Genomic DNA, 19,570 nt, shown 5'->3' on the forward strand with positions numbered 1-19,570 from the left:
TTGGCTTGTCAGCCACATCATTACTGCACATTTTGAACAGTAGGAGACTTGGAGGAGACCTTTAAGAAAATCAGGTAATACAGGTTTCCATTTTGACAATGAACTAATTGTTCTTTTCCAGCTACCTGCTTATTCACTTTATAGTAGTTAATCAGGAACATAATCCCTACTTTGCTGATGAGACAGTTCTGAGAGATAATGACAGAAATCCTCCTGAGGTCAAAACATATCACATCTACTGTATTACCAATGGCATATGGAGACACCTTGTTGATTTGTCATGATTTAATCTCCACAAATTCAGGTTACCTGTTACTTAACACTTGACTGTTTTCTGAGTATTTACAAATAATATTTCTTATTTACTCCGACATATAGCTAGGAACTGAAGGTAGACTGATGAAATCCTTTGGTTGCTTAAAGCTACCTGCAGTTTCATAGCAGTATTGTTGGCCTCAGAGCTTTATTTATGAGATTAAACTAAATGTTCAAACTAGTTGTTTTCTAGATTATTTAGCAAATACTACTTTATCATTTAGTTCAACTTAGAATCACAGAATCATTAAGGTTGGAAAAGACCTCCAAGATCATAAAAAAAGGTTGATCCCTAGATTACAAAGTGGATATAAACTAGTGTGATCTTTTAGTTTCCAATGCTTTCTTGACGTAAGTTTTAAAGAGCAAAAAATGCTGTGAAGTGCCAGCAGACTGAAAAAGAAATATGGGTTTATGGAAAGCTATAGCATTATCTGTTTTGTGCTTGAGCAAGGGCTATAAAAAGGGATCTAGGGAACACCAAATACAACATTTTGTTGAATGTTTCAGTCTTTCCTACAATTCTGTATGTCCTAGTTCCTAGTACTAAGAACAATAGCTCTCTCTCTCCTGTAGCCTACATGAACTATAATGCTATATATTGGACTGAGAGACCTGAATAAAACAATGACAACAGCACATCTTAAAAAAGATGCTTTTAGGGTACTTATTGTTTTCTCTTAGGATTTCCAAGCAAACAGTTCTGGTCAATTTTCCTGTTTTTAACTCCTCTTATGATAGTCCCTTGTGCTGCACACAAGACACCGCCAAACAAACCAACAAGCTCTCAAACCCTCTCACTATGGGATTTTCTCAGAACTTCCTTAGACTTGCAAATGATGTTTTTTATTTTGCCTAAAGATCTCAAATATACTGTTTGAGAAGGGAGGAAAACAAAAAGATATACTGAATATTACATAGTGAATATTCACATTCAGAGCAATTTCAAAGATTATAGGGGCTGCCAACAATTTGGGTCATTTCCCCATGTTTCTTATATGACTCCCATTTCTTCTCAGTTTGTCCTCCAGGACTGTAGGGAACCAATTATTTGCTTTAGAGGTTATTTCTGTAATTAAAGTAAATTGACCTGACTTCTCTTGAAAAAGGAATTTCTGGTCGACTACAGAAAATAACATGAAGTTAGTAAGCTTTGCCTTACCTACATCCCGCAAAGCTTCACTGCTATTTCAAAAACAATAAAAGAATGACTTACATATGCACAGTGGCCATATGAGCACATCTAACCTTTGAGATTTCCCTCCTTGTATTTTGAACTATGTTGACGATGTCCGGATGGGATTTACAATGGCTCAAAGCTACTATTGTTCACACTACATTAAATCTACAATATATGCAATGAGATACCATAATATTTTCACTTGGAACTTCTATTAACCCACAACTTGACTGTATTTAATGAAATATGTAGTGCTCACAGAGTTGATTTATATGCATCACTATTTACAGTGCGCGTTTATAAAAGAGTAAAAAGCACCCTAAGGAGCTCATGGTTCTTTCGACTTTAACAGAAAGTAAAAAGCGCCTGATTTGGTTTAGCTCAGTAACACCCCTAGAAGCCCCAGAATCTTATAGCAGGATTAGGAATGGCGACAGGAATCACTGATGCAGCTGAAACAGCTAGCATAGGAAATGTACTATTGCTACCAAACCTGCACCAAAAAACACTCATGCATATTTTATTTTTAAAACAAAGACCACAGTCATATTTATGTTTGTTGCATACGTATATATCAAGTATACAGAAACAATAAAAAAACCTGCTGAAAACCAGGAAGTCCATTTCTGTCTGTGCCGTTCTAGAAATAATTGGAGTGGAGCATTCATACACCCAAGGGAAAAATACATAGATTCTCCTGAACAGATAAACCTTTACTTCTAAGAGAACTTCTGATTGTCTTTCATTACAGAAAGTGTATTTTAGAATATAGCAAGGGGAACAGTGCTTTTTTACTGAAAAATTCCTTTTCAGTATCTAGCAGAAGGTGGTATGTTGGTGCCCTCAGAGCTATTTTACAAGCAATCTGCTTTAAACATTAGTCAAAACAAATCTGTCACTGACTCCATTCTTCTGCCAATTTAACATTAGTTAAGCTGAGTGATTATATCTAGAAAAAGGGATTATTATTTTTATTCTTTTAGATAAGATGATCTGTACAATACGCAGGTTATGGTAAACACAAACTTTCCCCAAAGTAAAGTCAGTTGGGCAATGAAGAACACAGGGCACTAATGACTTCCAAGACACTGTCTTGTGCTGCACCTGCTCTAGGTTTGCAATAATGAATTAGTAAACTGAGAAAAGACAGGAAGGGTGTTCATTTGCTAATGCTAGGACTGTGTTAGCCTAAAATGTTACACATTTTAGTACTCTCTGTGTATGCCAAAGATCTCTACTGATGAGATTTTTCATCCTAATTTCTATAAGAATACTGTAATCTGTAAGTAGAAAAAAAAATGAAACCTGCGCATTGTTAACACTGAGGTTATATGCTATGCTTTTTGCATTCTGTCTTGAAAGAGGTGTAATTTCATTGCACCATCTAGAAATTGGGTTCCCAGAACTACTCAAGGGATCACCTAGACTCAACCCAGACCCCGGAAAACATCCAGTAGAAAAAACACCTCCCATGGAAAGGCATGGAAACAAGAGCACAGTGTAACTTACTTTTCAGGAAGTAAATGACTGGACCTCCTTTCCCCAACTCCACCCTATAACATTAATAGCCATAGGAATTACTAAATGGAACAAACCCCTTTAACACCACCTGGTGTACTTTTCAGCAGTTGGTCCTGCTTCCAGGCCTGTCATGCCTCATTAAGATAGCACAGTACTTTCTCTGTATAAGACTGTTCTGGGGGACCATAGAATTCAAGATAAAATGAGATATGGAGGTTTTATCATAAGACAGAATGGGACTGGGGCATATAGTGCCAAGATTTTAGTATCTGAGAAAACCACAGAAGAAAAAATTTTTCAAGGAAGGTGAAGAGTGAAAACAAACCAGTTACAAAAGACATACATAATTTCCCGATAGTTAAAGAAACAGAGGAAACCACAACAATCCAATTCTGTCTCTGCTCATATGGGGCACCTTGTTTACACAGGCTTCACTAAAGGTCTCACTTCTTTTTCTACTTTGCAGTTTATCCTTTCTACTAAACCTTAAGATTTACATTTAATAGTTCTCTCACCCACGTGAATCATATGACCAAAGAGCTTTGTACTGGTGCCCATAAATGGGTTGAGCTTTTCTGCTTCTTTCCATGATTTAGGACATTCTACAGTTGGTTTCACTGAAAACCAAGTGGCAGGCTGCCTCTGATATTACCACCTTACTGATATCTAAGGCTGCTTGAAGGCTCACTGACAGTGCAGCAGGACAGAAAGGATAATAGACATCAAAACCTTACTTGCCAAAAGAGGGAAAGTGCATAAGAGATTGTTTTCTATCAAGCTTTGAGCTGAATGAAATAATTACAGCAGAACCCACCAAATGTCGAGGTAACCGAGATCTACTGTCACATTTATGAAGAGCTTAATGGTTCACTATAGTGAGGAGAATTGTGAAGCCAAAAAAAATGAAAATACATTTTCTGGCCCTTCAGTAACCTTTATCCTTACAAGACATACAACATATCTACACGTAGCGTTTCAGCTTTCCTGCTGGCTTCTGTGGGACTCATTTTGAGATTAACAGCAGCTCCAAGTTCATTTTATTTCCAGTCATTCAATCTTAATGTCTCTATTTTCCAGTAATTAGAAATGGGCATTTTTTCACATTTCTGACTACTGCAACTGAACTTTTTACAGCTTAAAAGTCAAAATCTTACTGGGTAAGTATATCAAAATAAAATAAACATATATTTGTATGCTCAGGAATTAAAAAGGACAAAACGATGGGAACGGGATATTTTTTATGTTCATTTTTACTTTGTGTCCTCCTCTGAAATAGGCATTTTAATGAAAAAAAAAAAAAAATCTAAGCTTGGAGGGGAAAGAAGAGGCTGCTGCCATGCACTTGTTCAGCTTTGCCCCAGACAGTAAATCCTATGGACATGGAGTGCCCCCTGTGGGACTGGAGATTACTTAAAATTGCAACAGTAATTACAGGAGGAGCGCTGGCACCATTGCTGTGATTGCCCATTGGCCTGATATACCAAGTGACTCATAGACCTTACAGTCTAGTTCAACATGATGAAGACTTTGAGCTTACCCTAGAAAGCCATACCTTGCAAATGCAAGGTTAAGATATTACTAATTTGTAGCACACAGGACAAATGTGAACTCACTTCAAACTACAGAGACAACCGTTTATATACGTAGAACATACACATACTTCCTTTCTTCCTTTGCAACTAGGAATCATTCTTCTCCTCTGGAGAACTGTCATAAGACCATAGGCATAAAATACGACTCTACAGTGACTCAAACACTTCTTTAATTTCCAAGAGCACATTTTCCAGTGCGCTGACAAGCTATTGGATGGACATTGATACTTTTTTTTTTTTTTTTTTTTTTTTAAGTTTTGCTCATCATGGATATATATAGCATGAAAAAATTTTGTTTGTTGAGTCTGTTTGCTGCGTTTGAATTACTTCACACATCATTTTGAACCAGCAAAAATTACTTTTCTGGCAAATAAACTCTGTGCCAATTAATCAGTTGCTTTTGGACCACTTTCAATTTCAAACTCCTACTCATACCTCCAGACAATACTGCTTTATTGCTGAGAGGATGAACTTTTTCGAAGATAAACAATCATGGCTTTTGCTGACTTCTTTTTCTTATCTGACAGCCAGAAAATGAACGTGTGGACTTATCAACCATCTACCAAATATTTTAAGCAGACTTGCATGACATACAGGAAAACTGTAGCAGAGAAGGATGAACATAACACTGCCTAGGTTGGCATCTTGTTTTTAACAGTAGCTCTCAGCAGGCCTTCCAACTCATGGATAAAATAAAAAACAAATGCAATCGACAGCTTAATTATGCTACACAGCCCTGGTTCATTTCTGATCACCACCTACCCTCTGTACCAACAATCTTAATTAAACACTATCTGGCGGAAAAATGGAATGCATTCATGTAATCAAATAGTACCGTGGTAAATATTCAAAAGACCACTCAAATAAATTAACGAGTAGTTAAAACACATTTATGAGAGCTTGATTTTGAAACAAATTATGTTCCATTGTAACAATTCCTTTGTAATATCCTTGATTATTTTTAAAGAAAAAGAAAAGATAATAGTAAATTATTCTTGGATAAGTAATACACTTCGTGATGTGCACCAGCAGGATCAAGGATTCAACTCTGACACGCCAGCTACATTATATAAGTCTGCATCACTTGAATTATAGAGCTAGCAAAGACTTCATTTAGCAAGAAAGGGCATAATTCAGGAAAGGGCTGTTGGACAATTTTCTAAAGGAACATATTGAGAAATGCTCCAACTGGGATTTATTGACCTTGAAGCAGATGACTTGGGAGATCTTCTGGTCCTTCTGACCAAAACAAAAGGGCTGCCTAGACAAAAAAAAAATAAAAATAAAAAAGTCTCTTCTCTACATGCAGACACAGTGTCTGTTCTCCTTCCCTATAAGTAGAGAGTCCACTGCTACAGTTTTGGCAATTGCATGAACTCGGCCCCAGATTAGAATGTTTGTGCTCAGTTATTTTCACACACTGCCAAAATTTGCTGACAACACCAGGAGAAAAAAAGGGAAAGGAAAACTGGTGATTTTCAACAGTTTATAACTCAGCTCAGCCTAAGCAGGTTTTTATGGGACAAAGAACAGAGATTTCTCTGTAGACAGCACTTTATTCCTGCCTAATTTAAAAGATTTGCTGTGAATGATGGAAACATTAGAACTTAAAGAAAACATAACAAAACAAAAATCCTAGCAGTTCACTAATGTTTTTTTTTTTACAGTAGATCATGTTTGTTGATATCAATAGAGAGACCATTATCTAGCTGCTTCATAATTATTTATAACAAAGATAATTTTTTTTTAAGAAAATAAAAATATTAGACTTAAAGGCAGAGGTGTTCAAAATACATAGTACTTCTTTAAGGAGTGAAATTTCTTCCTTGGAATACTTCATATTTCTGCTGTTCCAATGCCACAGTAGTCCCTAAAGAGTGTGAAATGATCTTCTCAGAGTTACAGAGTCAGTAGTAAACACAAGTTGTACTCTAAGAAATGCTATTTTAAATGTATATTATCACTAACATAATACATAACAACTTCCTAGCACAACCCCAAGGTAGCTTTCTGGAGTAATCTTGCTGCTTTAACTTTCTTTCAGTCCACATCTAGAATCTCCTAAAGCAACATAATCTAAGCTATTCTTCTTCTTCTTCTTCTTCTCTCATTCTCCCCTACCTCATTAGTTGACTGTAGGGCCCAAGCTGTTAAACTTACACCTCTAACAAATTGCAAATTTAATCAGAGCTGCATTTGAGTATCTGAAACTCTTCCACTGAAGTGTGCCCTAAAACTTGGGCAACAATATTGCTTTATGGTAATCATGAAAAGTAAATGTACAGCAACTACTGTTTTCTGTTAAGGATATCAAAATCTGTTCAAATGCTTCACAAAATCATTCAGTTGCTGTTATTTTTTAATTGAGACAGTAGAAAACATTTTGTCAACATTAGAAACTTCTGCAAAACTGGAAAACAGCTGAGAAGAGTACTTTTTAAAAGAGGCATGGACTGGGAAAATGTGGCAACAAAGAATATACTGAGGTTCCTGTATATAAATATAAGATATTTAATTGACTGGGAGTCCTCACTAGAGACTTGTTTGCAACAGAGCCTCTCAGTGAGCATGAGTTTTTGAAGTTTGGATGCGTTTGGCAGCTTTATAGAACTTTAAGACAGATCAGCTATGTCTAAAACATGTTTAGCTAGTTAACTATACAAATGTAATGTTTTTTCCATCTTTCCGTCCATGTGCTGACAGCATTACCATTCTCTCCAGTGTTCTTCTTCTTCCTTCTGAGGTACAATGGATCTACCAGTTTATGCAGTTCCCAATACTAAATTTCAGTACAATAGCTTTCCAACAATAACTTACTTAGCTAAGAGAGGTCATCATTTAAAAGAAGTGAGTAGTTATATTGAAAGCGCTGGAGCTACACAATTTGAAATACATTTCAGGATATACTATACAATACGTTTATATTTTAATGAGAAGGTTTGGCAGAGCAGTTTGGCAGAAGAAAGTACTGCCAAGTGATTGGATATGGGATATATCTCCAGTTGCTTTGGATTCCCACATCACCTTAAGAGCTATTCTTCCCATCCCCCAGTACACCAACTCTCAAGCCAGTCAAATTTATAGCTCAATAAAACTTTTTTATTAAAAATAAGAAGTGTGGCTTTCAAGTACTGCAGTCTTCCAATGTCCCTATGCCAGGTCTAGATCAGACTGTAGTAGTTGAATATGATGCTGAAGAAGCTTGGCCCACTTTGCAGAGCACTCCTAAGTTAGAGTTTCAAGATCTAAGCCACCTCTCTTTCCATTTTGTAACAGCTGTTTTTCTATCCAAGAAAATAAAAGGAGGGGAAAGGGGAAAAGAAAAAAAAAAAGGAAAGAAAAAATGAAAGGAAAATGAAAGAAAAAAGGAAAAATGAAAGAAAAAAAGGAAAAAAATAAAGAAAAAAAATAAAATAAAAAAATAAAAAAGGAAGGAATGAAAAAAAAGAAAAAAGAAAAGAAAAAAGAAAAGGAAAGAGGCTAGTATAGAAAAGCTAAATAAATAAATAATGGCTCACAAAAACCACAGTGGAGGAACCACTGCTGGTCCTGCCAATAAAAATGTTCCTTCTCTTCAGGGCTGGCTAAACAACTGAAAGTGTTTCTAATGAACTGCTGGCAGCACTATCCATCATTGCACTAAATGGATTCATGTCTCCCTAAACTAAGGATAACTATTCATCTATAATGCACAGTCAGAAATTAGGAAGTATTTAAGCCTTAGAAGTCTAATTCCCCACTTTTCCCCATCACAAAGCTTGGTTTTATTCAGGTCTCCTTATATAAAGATGACAAGAGAAGTCTGATAGAGAAATTCAGTCTCAGTTCAAGTACTAATGAATCATCCACATGAGTCTGAAAACCACTTTAGCAGACTAGACATCTGCCGTATCATTTCAGCATTGCAACTATCTGACAATATGTTTGTCTCATCCCTCCTTCCTTTTTATCATTTGTTACATTGACTTGTGCCTTCCCTTTAAGTAGATCATAGGCCACTCTAGACAAGATGGCACATTCGTAAGACTTAAAATAATTGGGTCACAACAATTGTTTAGGAACACTGAAGATGCCATTGTGCAGATAATAGCTTTCTACTGCAAATGTTCAGAAGATGTGTTTTTGAGCCCCAACAGAAGTATGAAAGTAATGTAGATAATCCCTAGTCAGAAGTCACTTCTGAAGACTTGACTGATTATATAGATAGCTGCCTACAAAGGCATACTCGTAAAATGGTTGTCTTTAGGTCACTGGGGATCAGAGAAGAATTCAAAAATATCAATAAAACATGCTTACAAAAAATGGTAAGAAACACTTACTTCATCTCCAGGACTTCCTCCAAATGTTTTCTTCTTTCTGCTCGTAGGTTGGTCAAATGGGTTTCCTTCTCAGCCAAAGACTGTTGAGTAGAGGACAATTTTGCTTTCATAGACTCCAGCTCCTGCTTAACCTTCTCCATGGCCATCATCAGCTCCTCTACCTAAAACATTTTTGAGGAAGGCAGGAAGAGAGAAAAAAAGTACAATGTGATCACCTGGAACTTAAAGGTCACAACTAAATCAGAGTCCGAGGTTACCAATGCATGTACACTGCATAATACTGTAGACCAGAAGAAGCATCATCTAGCACTGTGGAAACTACATCTAAACTTGATGGAAGCAGCATTATATTCTGTGGCTTAATATGCTCTGCTGACTGGAACATTACCGTTATGATACCGTATTACACATCTCCAACTCTTCAATATTTCTATTTTAGAAAATGTACCACAAGGATAAATAGATGATCTATATGAATTAAATTAGCTCAGAAAATTGCTAGGTATTAAATAGAACACATGGATAATATTCTGAAAATGTTCTCTGTAAGTAACCCCTAAAAAGAAGCTACGTATGTACTTTAAGAATGAAGTTAACAATGTTTCTGAAGTAGGGAGAGGACTGGGTTACCATGCAGATGTAAGTAAGGATACTTCCCTCAAAATAAATGTTGAACAATGCTTATAACCACATTTTGTGATTTAGCAACATAAATTACCTTCAAAGAGTTGCTGATAGCAGACAGGTAAAGAACAACGCTCTTATCTCCAGGTTATTACAAGATGGGAAAGGTTCACAATTATCATAATTGTAGGTTCTAGAATAGATGCTGCACAGATGAATCTATTTGTATTGTGTTCTGTACTATGAGCAGGTTTTGTCACAGCTGCAGTTCATCACTTTAACATGCAAAATCACAATAAATGCTGAAGCATAGCTATATGTAGTATAAAAAAAATGGATATTTTAACAATAATTTTATAGTAATGTTAGATGTCACAGAGATTTCTTTCACCAACATCATCCTTATAGATTTTATCTATCATAACCAATCACTCATAAATAATTTTATAATGTGTTTCAAATGTGAGAAACTCAAATGTTACTATTGCACACGATCAAACATTCGTATAAATTTAGTATGACATTACAGCATTGTATTGCATATCCCCAGACAACAATCAACTTGTGCTTCAACCTAGAAGTGAATTACTGAAATTATATTAAGCTCAATTTCTATTTACATGGTTTTACAATGAGTTGGGAGCATTACTCACTATACAGGTACTAGAGGATGTAAGGTGTGGAGTCTACCACTGCTTGCGGTAATAAATCAAACACTCCAAAAGGCAGAGCTATTGGCTCAGGACAAACATTGATAATCATCCTCAATCATTTATAAAGCAAAACTGTAATTTAGAATTGGAATATTCATAAAATCTAGCATAGACATACACTGCTTAAGGCAAAATGCCTATCTATTTACGCTAAACTGCAGCTGACAATAGAAATTCTTGTGCCCAGCAAATTAAGAAAAATTTAAGAAATGTCATTGTCAAAAACTATTCAAAATGTACAGCCAATACTTCACCCAGCAATCAGCAGACTGAAGGGGAATTTCAGTGATGCATAGTCAAAACTGGCTAGCATGCATAAAATAACCCAGTTTTCCTGTCTTGTTCATGTGCAAAACAAGACCAGAACCTCTGTCAATTTTTAAAATAAACAAAGAGAAAGCTCCGTAGAAAGAAATGGGGAAAAGTTAGAAAAGAATGTAAAGAAAAACTGCAGAAACAATGAATAGCAAAAGTACTTCTGGGAAGAAAACTGATACCTAGAAAGAGAAAAATAGCAACATGCTGGACAAGTGAAGGTGTACTAGTATATCAACTTCTACTTCCTATGGCTGGATCAGAATTATCGACATAAACATTTTCCTTTAAATCAAGGAGAGAAGAGGCATGGCATCTATAAAATCCTCCGCTTTTAACAAAAAGCAACCTCAAATAAACAAGTCCCCAGCCAACTGCAACAACCTAAAAGGTTTGTGTCAATCTGTCAGTTGCCAAGATAAAACAATCTTTGAAGCAACAACTTTTCCATAATGAAGTTTGAAAGATTTCTGCCATCTGTCATTCCAGTCCCAGTCATCCAAATTTGTGATATTAACACCAAAGGATCCGTTTGCTTGATGCAGATCTGTAGCATAACAGCTCTGTGCTACTAAGACACAATGAGGCTGGAGGCCAATAGCTAGGGCAAGGCAGTCACTGCTGGGTGGCAAGATTAAACCCTTCAGCAAAGGCTTATATTAATTGGAGTACTGACTTCTGTGGGTATTATATTCTTTTTCTAATCACTCCATTCGGTAATTTTTTCATTCTGAGGTTTTATTCTATGTTTGTGAATGTTAACATAAAATTGATCTAATCATATATTGGGAACAGACAAAATGTGAGTAGATTTCACGTGGCACCAACAACTTTGCTTACTGAACTGTCACTACCTTCCATTCTGTCTAGAACCCATCATTTGTCATGCTACTTACTAAGGACAAAATTCACTGAAGTAGTAATGTCTGTATTTACAATAAAGACTTCATTGTTTGAATTCATCAAGCTATAGATATTCCATGGCAGCATTTCCATTAAACTTATAGAAAAGAACAACTTTTTATGTGGCAAGTTATGAATCTTAGTGCAGATCTGTTTACATGTCCCTGTAAGCAGTCCTGTGAGAAATGATACAGAAATAATCACTGGAAGCAACTTCCTTGCAATAGATGTCTAATTTAGCCTATACATGAAACTTTAAATCCACCCTTGATTTTTTTTTCCCCTGAGAGCATCTAATTAAATAACAAAGAAAGTGTTTGCCAATAACCAGAGATTTCTGAGACATGCTGTTGACGTTTTCAATTTAACTCAAGGTAAGCTTGTGTCCAATGCCTAGAAAGCTCCTATTTCAGAATGTGTAAAGAGCATACTCTCACTCCTCTTCTCTCTGTGCTGAAATGATAGTATAATGGCATGAAAGAATCCATAGTTCAAATGTATATGGGGTTTCAATCATGCAGATGGTCCAAGATGTTATTCTTGTTATATTTCTTTCCTTATTCTTTTTTTTTTTTTTTTTTTTTTTTTTCTCCTTCTGGTCAAGTATTTGAATACTGTTATGATCAAGTGAAGAAGACTTTTAATGAAAGGTCTCAAAGGGCATGACAAAGGGACTTGACTATTAGACTAAGAACCATGCATACTCCTAAACTGGAGATATGGTACCTCAGATGCAGTGATACATGGGAAACTTACAGTTTGATGTCTAACTACTGAAAAAAAAAAAAAATAGATACATTTTCATTTTTCTGACTTAGGGAAAAAAATTGTATTTCTTCCAGTATAAATACAGGTGCTGTGGGTTATGAGATAGCTGTATATGTTCATTAATGTATCTCAGAAGTTCCAGGCAGAAACAAAAAGATGGAATTTTAGAAAACAAAGATACAAGGACCACTAGGAACAATTTACTTTCAATGAGCATTTCATAAATCAATCACTAAAGATCTTGTTTTCAAAACCACCTCAGGAAGCTAACTTACATATTTAAAATTATTGGCTTTCTGAACATAGGCCTTTCTTGGATAAACAACGGATTAGTATTACAAGACAAAATGTACTAGAAATCTGTACTTCTGTCCAAAATGAATTAGGCCACCAAAACAAAAGGTCTTGAAATTACAAGTCAGTAGTAAGAATACTACAAGTCCTGAAAAAAATAATTAACATTTCTCATGAAGTTCTACTCAGTGTCTCAGAGGACCCTCTCCAACTTTTTTTCAGATCCTGAGTTTTTAAGCTATTTTTCATTTCACTGTGTACATTAATGAAATGATAAAGGGACTGCAAATTTCTGCATTATCTTTTACTGAGCTGAACTGATTAGACTGCAGGACAGAGAGAAAAGAAAGAAACAGACATGCAAAGAAAGACAAAGACAAGAGTTCTGGCTCCATGTAAACTTGTTTGGATACCAGAAAATTTTCCCAGAACAGATGTTAAGACATGGAAAAAGCACAGGCCAGACTTGGGACTTAAGTATGTAATTTAACTGCCTCAAGTAACATATTACAGGGAGAATGCATTGAGTCTGACATAACCTGGATTGCCAGCAGGACCAGATGGTTTGCTTAAATCACGAGCTAATAAACCTTTACACAAAATAGAAGGAAATGAATTATGGTTTCATCACAGCCCCATTTTTGTTAAAGCAGTAGGGTGGCTTTAGGTACTCCTAAAGACCATAACCAAGACACTTAACTAAATTCTTGGCTATTCTGAATTGAGGGAACAACTTTCAAATTCTTATAGCTATTGGGACAGCTGATGGGTATAGCTTTTTGAGAGCTAAAATATCAGGGGAGAATGAGAGAAATAAGTAAGCAGTAAAAGGAGAAATCTTAGTTTTCAGTAAAATTAGAATGTTATTTCTGGTTTGTATATTAACGACAGCCATTAGCTGAAAGACCTGTTTAAAGCTCTGCCACACTGGCAGCGGAGCAGAATGGCACAGAGCAGAATGGCCCTGCCCCTACAACATGCACAGCTCTGGCTCTGCATCAAGCCCCTCTTACTCACTACCACTGCAAGAACATGCATATTCTGGAAGGCATACAGAGAAAGTGGGCGCAGCTATTGGCTTCTCTGTCACGACAATGCTGTCACATTGTCACTAATCCTTTTGAAGCACGTATGTGAGGTTAAGATGCTTTACCTCCGCTTTTATTCTGTAACTGTAAGGATACTGTAAGGATATCCTAAGGTGAACAGATGTTCATCACATAAAGAGAATGCTCTTCCCTACACTGTACATGCTCCACATGGTCATTGTTGATGAACACTATCATGAGATCCTACACAGACAAGTGAAAAAAATTTTTTTTTGAATGTTGGAATTCCTTAGCTGAGATCCTGCCTAAAGAAACTGGGAAATAAACATAGCAGAATGTTGTGCAACAGTTACAGTGTTTCTGCATATCACATTTTCCTCCATCCCAGAGGACGTCAGATTCGCAGCACCCCTTTTGCCAAAGTCAACTGTGTATAGTATTACAGGGCTGTGGCAGACTGCATGTACTAAGAAGAACAGTTTTGTTTTTTTCACAATGAAGAGAGGAGTTGGTGTCAAAACTGAGAAACTGGCTGGTGGATTATCAGTTCTGAGACAAGGCAAGGTTTCTGATTATCTGTAATATATAGCAATAATTTTAGTGCTAAACTATATATACAACAAGACTTTTAGAGATGAACTGCGTGTTTCTTTACATTAATGTGTATCCTTCTTAAGTCTTTGAGTCACTGATGACTCTAAGCAATGAAGACTAATAGTCAGACTGACCAGAAGATATCTGACATTACAAAGTCACTCCTGTAGTACCCCCAGAAACACAGGAGTACTTGAGTACCATCGGGAGTGATTTTTGCTCATATTCTGAGAGCCTTGTGTTCTTGGTGTGAAGGAGAAGGAATCAAAGCTCACATATGTTTAGGAAAGAGAAATGTCTCCTGAGCTTAGACGTTAGGACTGAGGAAGTTACAGCTGTGTCCTGTTCAGATGTTTGGAGGTAGCTTTGACAGTTGTATCTCCTAAATGAGGGCTATAAGCCATATAAATAAGCAATGGCCGGCTGCTGGGACAAGAGCTCTTGAGAAGGAAGCAATAATCCTCTCTGCTTAACACACACACACTAAATTAGTCACACTAGGAAAAAAAAGCGAAAGACTGAATTCAGATTTCTGTTAAGGACAGAAGCCTGTTGCAGTCTCCATCATCTGAAGACTATAATAGGTTAAAATTGTATTTTTTACACTGTATTGAGCTAGAACCTTCATCTGATGAAGTATATTCACTATGCTTTTTAACCCTTGCAACCATACCAAAGGAAGCTGACCAATTTTATTTTACGTGGATCTACAGTCATATAGTCATATGTCTTGTGTTCATCTTCGTGACTAGCAATGAAGTTCTCCAGTCCCTTGAGAACAGAGCAGCAATGACTACTTTGAAAGATAACAAACAATCTTGACAAAAGTTGGATTTAAAAACTGGATTTAAAAATTACTACGTTAGTACCATTTAAAAATCACTACAGAGGTAGACAAAGTAGAATTTAGCACACTTAGCACTTTCTGCAGAATTTTGCACATACAAATTTAGCACTATTTGTTAATCCAAACAACTCCTTCAGAAAAGTGGCTAATTCATGATACTGCAAGCACAGCTCTGAACAAAGACATCTTCAAAATAGCTTGACCTTTCTTAGGGTACATCTGTGATTGCTGCTAAGGTGGTAGTAGTAGTAGTAACTGGGCCAAAGGAAGCATTTCAGCTCAGACTTATTACCAAAGGATCTAAGCTCACAAGGAGTCTGCAAACCACACTGGCTTTCCTTTTGTTGCATTTTAGATAGTTTCATGTTAACTGGGGTATGTCACCATGGCAGACTTAAATTTAGACATACCCTAATAATATTCAAAGTAAATATTTAATGCTGTGCTACACAGCACAGATTGTCAATTTATATAGTTACAGATTGATTCTCCAAAGAGAAAAATTCTGGGATGATATATTAACTCACTACATGTAGTGAAAAATGGTATGCTAATTCACCATTCAGCTTCAACACTCTTCCCAGAAGATGTTAAGGATTATGAACAGTTATTATGTGAAAGCACATGCATTTACATGAAGGTTGAACATATGGCTAAAGTTTAACTGAAGAAGTACAGTCTCATTGGCAAGCTCAGGAAAGTTTCCACCTCTGCTAACTTGAGGAAGCAAATCTTTAGCATTGTAGTTAATAGAAAACAAAGATCAGAATCTAGCCACAGCAACTAAAAAGTAATCCCACTGTTCTGAGCCAACTGAACTAAGGCTACAATTCATTGAAGGCTTTGAAGGAATCTGATGATAAACAGCAGTACAGCAACGTCTGGAAGCTTTTGCGTCAATAGGAAATGTTTCAGAAAGAATCCTCAATTAAATTAACCTCAAATCTCTCTCTGTCACTCTTTCGTGTTTTTCTGTATAGAAGAATGGTCCAGAAATGAATACAATTTCTTTTCTTGCATTTAATGTATTTTGATGAAAAATCAGTTGTCACAAAAAAGTGTGTGTTTTTCTAATTTATAAATTTAATATACAAGTCTTATGATTTTTTCTATTGCTTTAATCTACATATTATTGTATTAAATTGCAACCTTAGATGCAAGTGTAAGATCACAACTGGAACATGGAAAAGAAATTCCAATTGGAAAAGTCACAGCACTAGCTTTAAGCAAATATTAAAGAAAGTATTTGCTCCAGTCCTTACAATTCCAAGTGAGCTTCACTGTAAAAATCTGCACGACTTTCTCTTTCAAAGCAGACTTAAAGGCAACTCAAGACTTTTTTTTTGAGCCAGAGCAAATACAATACTATGTAGAATTAGGCACTTGAGAAAATACCATATCAGATAGAGAGGTGGCAAGATGGAGTTTTCTCTAGTATGCTTTACTATATTAAAGGAGATAATTTGAGATCAATACTTGTCTATTAAAAATTTAAAAGGAATAAAAATCCAGAAAAAAACATTGTTAAGATTCCTCTTTGCACCAAATTTCCATGAATCAGTTTCCATCAATATTTCTCATTTCATTAAAATGGAAAGCTGATTTAAATGGAGAAATGCTCAATGTATATTTTGAACAGAAGCTAGCTATAATTTCAGTATCCCCAATTCTCTTAAAAGTCATCAAATTTTGCTCACTTTGCAACTGGGCAACAAGTTTAATAAAATTAAAAGATTTGGGTTTGTTTTTTCCTCTATAATGTTAGAAAAAGATTTCTGTCCGAAAGTCATCTTTGGTTATGATATTCTATTTGATATTACAGAATCACAGAATCACAGAATTTCTAGGTTGGAAGAGACCTCAAGATCATTGAGTCCAACCTCTGACCTAACGCTAGCAGTCCCCACTAAACCATATCCCTAAGCTCTACATCTAAACGTCTTTTGAAGACTTCCAGGGATGGTGACTCCACCACTTCCCTGGGCAGCCTGTTCCAATGTCTAACAACCCTTTCAGTAAAGAAGTTCTTCCTAAGATCCAACCTAAACCTCCCCTGGCGCAACTTAAGCCCATTCCCCCTCGTCCTGTCACCAGGCACGTGGGAGAACAGACCAACCCCCACCTCGCTACAGCCTCCCTTGAGGTACCTGTAGAGCGCAATAAGGTTGCCCCTGAGCCTCCTCTTCTCCAGGCTGAACAAGCCCAGCTCCCTCAGCCGCTCCTCATAGCACTTGTTCTCCAGGCCCCTCACCAGCTTCATCGCCCTTCTCTGGACCCGCTCAAGCACCTTGATGTCCTTCTTGTAGCGAGGGGCCCAAAACTGAACACAGTACTCGAGGTGCGGCCTCACCAGAGCCGAGTACAGGGGGACGATCACCTCCTGGTCACACTGTTTCTGATACAGGCCAGGATGCTGTTGGCCTTCTTGGCCACCTGAGCACACTGCTGGCTCATATTCAGCCGACTATCCACCATCACTCCCAGGTCCTTCTCTGCCTGGCAGCTCTCCAACCACTCATCTCCCAGCCTGGAGCTCTGCTTGGGGTTATTGTATTTCTGTTAATTATTCATTGAAGAAAAAAAATCCGTAAAGACCCCCAAATAGGTACAGCTGAACACACCTATGACAAGAATAAAAACTGTACTCTGTAACACCTCCTGAAAAGTACATTACTGAAATCAGAAGGAATTCTATATTTTCCCTGACATACTGAATCACCCCTCCCATGTATGCAGTGTGACTTGATACCAATCTGGATATTTGTAAAGGGGCTACACAATCCATTAAATTACTCTGGGAGGACAAGGTAAATTTAGGGAGAAGCTTCACGTCTGTGAAGCTGGTGGCAGTCATTTTTACCATGCACTATGTCCATTTTTACCATGGACACAGTGCACCTTACATATCCAAAATACTTCCTCTAACCAAACAAAAAGAATCAGACAAAAGAATGAAAACATTCTAGATCTTGAAAAACAATTGCAAGACTTCAGGCTAATCATTTTGTTAAAAAGTTCTAAAAACCATTTATATCAGTACAGGAAATTTAAACCTAACTTTTTAGTACATATTTTAACTTAATATGAATTAAATACACATACGACTTTGTATGTGTATGTATATACATACTCTCACAAAACAGATTGAGTTTGGCAGACTGTTATAGAAAGGAGTTTTGCAGAAAATATTCAAGAGTTCAGCCAAATAGAGTGTAGACTGCTTAGACAAATCAATGGGAAGCAATCAGGCTCCAGCAGCTTCACCCCCAAACCATAGCTTGGATAACTGCCTTGATCTTCAATCACTTGGTTTACCAAACTTCTCAATAAGAGATAGAGAAGAACAGATGAAAACGTTAGTTAAAAGCAAACTATCCAGCATCTGTTATAGAGGAGACAAGATTCTGACATTTCTACTGTGCTCAAAAAACAGCTGTAGGTAAGTAGCTCGTGAGAAATTCCACTTTATACCTTCCACTTACAGAGACCTATAGGAAGTAACTACGTGTAAGAATTTGGGCTGTGAAATAACTCCTACATTAGACATATTTTAGAAAATATTTTAGATCTGTTCCAGTAACAGAATAGCACAGCAAAAAGGAGATATGTTTAAATTTATTTCACATTTTTAGATGATACTTGATTATAGTCAGTGCTGAATGTTAGGGTCCAATACATAATAATTATGCTGTAAATGTATTTTCTATTCTTACAAGAAAAATAGTTAAAGCAGTATATGTTAGGAAGTTTAAACAGGATCAGAACGGTGGTCTGATGGCAAGTGCAGATGAGGAGTATCATCCAAAACTTGGGTAGACTTTTTGTATAGAACCTTACAGATACAACAGAAAAGGCTCTTGGAGGCTGAACTGTATATTCAAACCTCTGCAGACCCTGTACTTACAATAGGGAAATCCTGATGAACAGGAGGTGGGGAAAAATGAAAGAACTGGGGAGGAAGTTCTAGCTGACTGACTTATTAACCAATTCCATATTTTCCTAATAAACAGATGCAAATTCAAAGTGGGCACATATGACAGAGGATTTCAATAGTTTTGTTATCAACATATTTTACACATCATATTTACATGACTGAAGATTAAAACCTGCTGAAATAGCTTATAAAGACATTGGGAGGAACAAATTAGTTCCTCCCAACGTATTGTTTAAACGTACGTTTAAACAATACAGTACTATTACAATATTCAGTGTTTTGTTTCTTCTCAAAAGGCTAGGCAGAGAAACCTGCCATGTGCAGGATAAAAAGACACAGTGTATGACCACAGATAAAGCTATTTATAGCTATAAGTTTATATACTTAACCTAAGTTAAAATTTCCCACTGAGAACTGTAACTTCAAAAAATGTTGATGGAAGGTGTCAAAATCAGACCGCTAACTCAGCAATTTCAATTTAAGGAACTACTTAAGGAAGAAAGCAGAGAATAAGCAATGGCTAGTCTTTCATGTGTTTATTTGCCATAACCTCTTAGGGTAGCAAGTTGGATGTTAGCTGACACTGTATAGAGTGAGAGAGC

At 36.5% G+C, this 19,570-nt stretch overlaps 1 protein-coding gene across 11 annotated transcripts in view; it reads right to left on the minus strand.

Moving 5' to 3' along the window:
- ERC1 (ELKS/RAB6-interacting/CAST family member 1) overlaps positions 1-19,570 on the minus strand; it is a 294,324-nt gene that overhangs the window by 92,093 nt on the left and 182,661 nt on the right. For all 11 annotated transcript variants that reach the window (XM_082767805.1, XM_082767804.1, XM_082767802.1 and 8 more), the window contains one exon: positions 8,928-9,088. In XM_082767805.1, coding sequence (XP_082623931.1) covers positions 8,928-9,088 — 161 coding nt within the window. The remainder of the gene's footprint in view (positions 1-8,927; positions 9,089-19,570) is intronic.

Source organism: Aythya marila (genome assembly GCF_965140915.1).
Source record: "Aythya marila genome assembly, chromosome: 1".
NCBI classification, from domain to species: Eukaryota; Metazoa; Chordata; class Aves; order Anseriformes; family Anatidae; genus Aythya; species Aythya marila.